This window comes from Musa acuminata, chromosome BXJ2-7 (genome assembly GCF_036884655.1).
Source record: "Musa acuminata AAA Group cultivar baxijiao chromosome BXJ2-7, Cavendish_Baxijiao_AAA, whole genome shotgun sequence".
NCBI lineage: Eukaryota > Viridiplantae > Streptophyta > Magnoliopsida > Zingiberales > Musaceae > Musa > Musa acuminata.
In genome coordinates this window covers 32,242,050-32,245,919 of record NC_088344.1, presented here as the reverse complement: position 1 = coordinate 32,245,919, position 3,870 = coordinate 32,242,050, and the positions used below count along the sequence as shown (strand labels likewise).

Here is a 3,870-nt window from a genome sequence, read left to right as displayed (position 1 = left end):
GTAGATGTAAATCAAGTAAAGAAGGGCAGTTTGTAGTAAATATAAATTGTAAGAAGTAAATACAAACCGAGTTATAGTGGTTCGATCATCGTGACCTACATCTACTTCACCGATTCCTCTTTCGTCGAGGCCACCGACATCTACTAACGGTCTTCCTTCAATGGACGAAGACCAACTGCCCTTTTACACCTCTTTTATCATTTTCATAGGTTTAGGAGACAACCTTTATGAGCACTCACTCCTCTCTAAATAGAATTCTAAACTTAAGCTAGAGGGGGATCTCTCAAGTAATTATAATAGTATTTTATCACTTTTATGTCCTTTGTGCTTGTATGTGTTAACTAGGAATAAGAGAGGTATTTATAGGCCTCAAGTTGATTCAAACTTAGAGCCTAAAAATGTCTCATCCCAAGTCTTCGGGGTACTAGCGGTACCATCGCTTGCCAATCTGACACTGACACTGACCCTAGGAGTAATTTTCCTTAGCGGTTTATTGCCCAATCAGCTAATTGACCTCCATAACTCCGAATTCCTTAGCGTAATTTTTGCTCATCTTAGCTTGCTGCCTGAACTTATGGCCCGAAGCCTTCTGTCGATACGTCGACCGATCCTTCGACTCGATGTCCAATCTTCTGACATGTTTCTCTTCGATCTAACATGATTATTCCCGCTTTAATTATCTCTCACTGGTTGAAGTTACCTAGGTCACTCAAAACGCATATCAAATCATAAACACTATCAATTGGTTTTATCATCAAAATCCGAGATTCAACAATGTGTTCCATAAAAAAAAAAAAAGGTGTTATTAGAAATCAATAATGTTTTACTTCATACAATCATTTAAAAAATAATAAAATATAATTTTACTAAATACAATCCCTTAATTATCAATCATACTCTTATTTCTCATAACTCTTCAATTGTCATTATTTCATATAACTCATTTTATCCACTCGGCAATCATCCTTACAAAACTCTAGTTGTGTTCCCCTCAACTATGAAAGATGATTTGATGATTAGGAGGAGGAGAAGAAGAAGGGAAAGAAGGGGAAGAAAAATGTTATATGAAAGGAGTGAGAAGAGTTTGTTAGAATTAAGTGATAGTTTGAAAGCAATTACTTCCATTTGCCGAGGGGTATCTTAGGGATACTAATTTTTATAAAAATATTATAAATAGTTAAAAAAAAAGGCTTACTATTAACGGTCCCAATTTACTATTGACAATCTCTTGTTAGTGATAATCTCTTAAAAAATAATAAAATATTATTTTATTATTTATAGTCTCATATTATCAATTTCATCCTTTTTTTTTTCTTCACCACAACCCCTTATTTCATCTTACTATTGCCATCACTCGATGTTGTCTAATGTCACTCATTGCTCTCTCAATATCGTTCTTTGACAAAGAGGAGGAAAAAAGAAGAAGAAGAAGTAATGCTGCTTGACGTTGTATGACCCAACTTGCCACCCCACGACACCATCCTTTGAGGAGCAAGAAGAAGAAGATGAGGAGGATGAGGACGAGGAAGAAGAGGAGTAGAAGAAGTGTGAAAAAGAGAAGAAGATGATATTTATGTTCTTTTGCAAAGGAATAGTTTAGAAAAATCAAAAACTTTAAAATGGAATTATAAATAATGAAAAAGAGATTGCAAATAGTAAACTCTAAATAGAATTATCACTAGAAAGCCCTCATAAAAATTAGAAGTTGTAGATAGTCTTTGATCATGGACAAAATCGCCCATACTCGAGAACTATGATCAATGTCTTAGTTCACGATGCAGGCTTGTAATATACATGTTTTATGATTAGTAGCATAAAAGCGATGGAAGCCTTGCTGATGAAACATTTTTTTAATAGCAAGATTGAAGATGAAACAATGTATCCGAAGACTAAGATAAATTTCTTTTTCTTCTTCAGAATATGCAAAATATATAAAATCTCAGCAGCAAAAAACCCTATATCCAAATACCCAAGGATCAAAACATCACAAACCAACCATAAGGGGAGAGCTAAAATATCTTATATGGCAAGAGAAGTACTCATAAGAATGTCCTCAAGTTATATCATCTGGCCAGGAGGAGGAGGAGGAGGTAGTGAATGCTATCCAAAATGTTTCTATCATACTCATATGACTCTCAAATGTGGCACTTGCAAAAGCATGATTTATAATGATACTTGGGGTCACAATATATGACTGATAACACACAACTACTTGCAAGTAAAATCTGAGACAGGCCACAAATTTCTTCTTTTAAGAGACAAATAAATTCTAACATTTCATCATTGCAAGGAACAAAGAGTTCCTTTTCTTTCTTTCTTTTCAACTCAAGTTTGGGGTGATCCAGAACTGGCTATAACTATATTGTTGTCGTTCATGTTTGACAAGATTGGGAAATCTTTCGAAGCTATGGCTATCCATGTTGTTGGAAATGAATTCAACCTCTGAAGATGGTTGCCAGAAATTAGTGAAATAGATACAGTTAGCACAACATCTAGCTTCACTAGCCAAGACCGAAAATGCATGATTAAAAGGAATGTTCATGAACAGTGCTCGATCTCCCAAGCTCTCCATCTTGATCCACATCTTTTTCTCCAGATCTAGTTGAAATAAGAAGATGGCCAGGGATTCATCGGCCTGCGCCGTTACGTAGACCAACAATATGTTTCCGCCACACTCAACCAATGACGTGATACACTTAAAATAGTCTGAACGATCGATGGGACATGGCACCATTAGCTTCCTGAGCCGAAGAGGAAGAACTCGGAAGATCGTTAAGCACCCACTATGGTTATTCCATGTGTAGAATTGCCCCTCGAAGCTAATAATCGTATCGAAAAGTTCGACCACGTCTTTCTCGAAGGTCCAGGACTGGTCTCCCGGCCTCCAAACATACAGATGATTGACGAAGTCACGTGCAAGAAGGACACAATCGGGGTTCGACGGAGCTGATGACATGCTTAGGAAAAACGTGGGAGCAAGCAAGCAAGGTGGGAGTTGCAACCACGCCCTAGAGAAGGGATTCAGCAAGAGCATCCGACTGTAGTTGGAAGGATTAACAACCAGCCAACCGTGCGAGCAATTACAGAATAAGGTCCTTGTCACTGGGTAGCCATGTAACTCGATTTTGAAGGTGACTTCCTTGTCTACGACGCTCCGCAGGCTGCAGGTAAGATTCTGGAACTCTGTGGTGATTAGCCATGGGGTCTTCGACATCGTCGGGTCAAATTTCGGGGCGGTGGCCCTCCAATCCTTGCATGCTACACTAAGGCGCATGGCATCCTTGGGGTTCATCGACGTCAATAGAGACTCCACAATATCGATTGGAATGTACCTGGTTGGCCTAGTCTCACTTTCGATCTCCCTCTTCTGCTTCTTATCGGTTGTGACTGCAGATCTACGGTGGAAGAAAAGCATAGAGAGAAGTAATTTGTAAAATGACTGCAGATCTACATTGCTTAATCGATGTAGAGGAGGATGCTTACTTGTGTGGATTGGGAGGAGGAAGGGCATTACGATCGGGGTCCAATTCGGATCCATTGTTCGTCATCTTTGTCACCGCTTAGTCATTAACCGCTGGAAGGAAATTGTATTAGAGGAATGACAAATTTCATCGATCGCTTATATACGATTGAGTGGTTGTTTGTATTGAATGTATAAAATATAAATAGTATATTTCCTAACATTTATAAAATGTTTTATAATTCATACAAAACATAATAATTTGTTATTTGATTTATGGAAAGAAGTATGCAATCCATTATAGAAAGCTGAAATTTAATACTTTGCATATAATACATAATTCTCAATAAGCATAAAACTCCAAAAAAAATTGTTTTTGCTGGCATAAATATTTTCTGCCAGCTAATCAT

At 37.5% G+C, this 3,870-nt stretch overlaps 1 protein-coding gene across 1 annotated transcript; it reads right to left on the bottom strand.

The window, feature by feature from the left end:
• Positions 1 to 2,320: 2,320 nt before the first annotated feature.
• LOC103992943 (F-box protein At3g56470-like) lies at positions 2,321 to 3,548 on the bottom strand. Its single transcript, XM_009412875.2, has 2 exons — positions 3,484 to 3,548; positions 2,321 to 3,395 (listed from the first exon to the last, which is right to left on the bottom strand). The coding sequence occupies exons 1-2, from the start codon at positions 3,546 to 3,548 to the stop codon at positions 2,321 to 2,323; spliced, it is 1,140 nt and encodes a 379-aa protein (XP_009411150.2).
• Between the last annotated feature and the right edge of the window lie 322 nt (positions 3,549 to 3,870).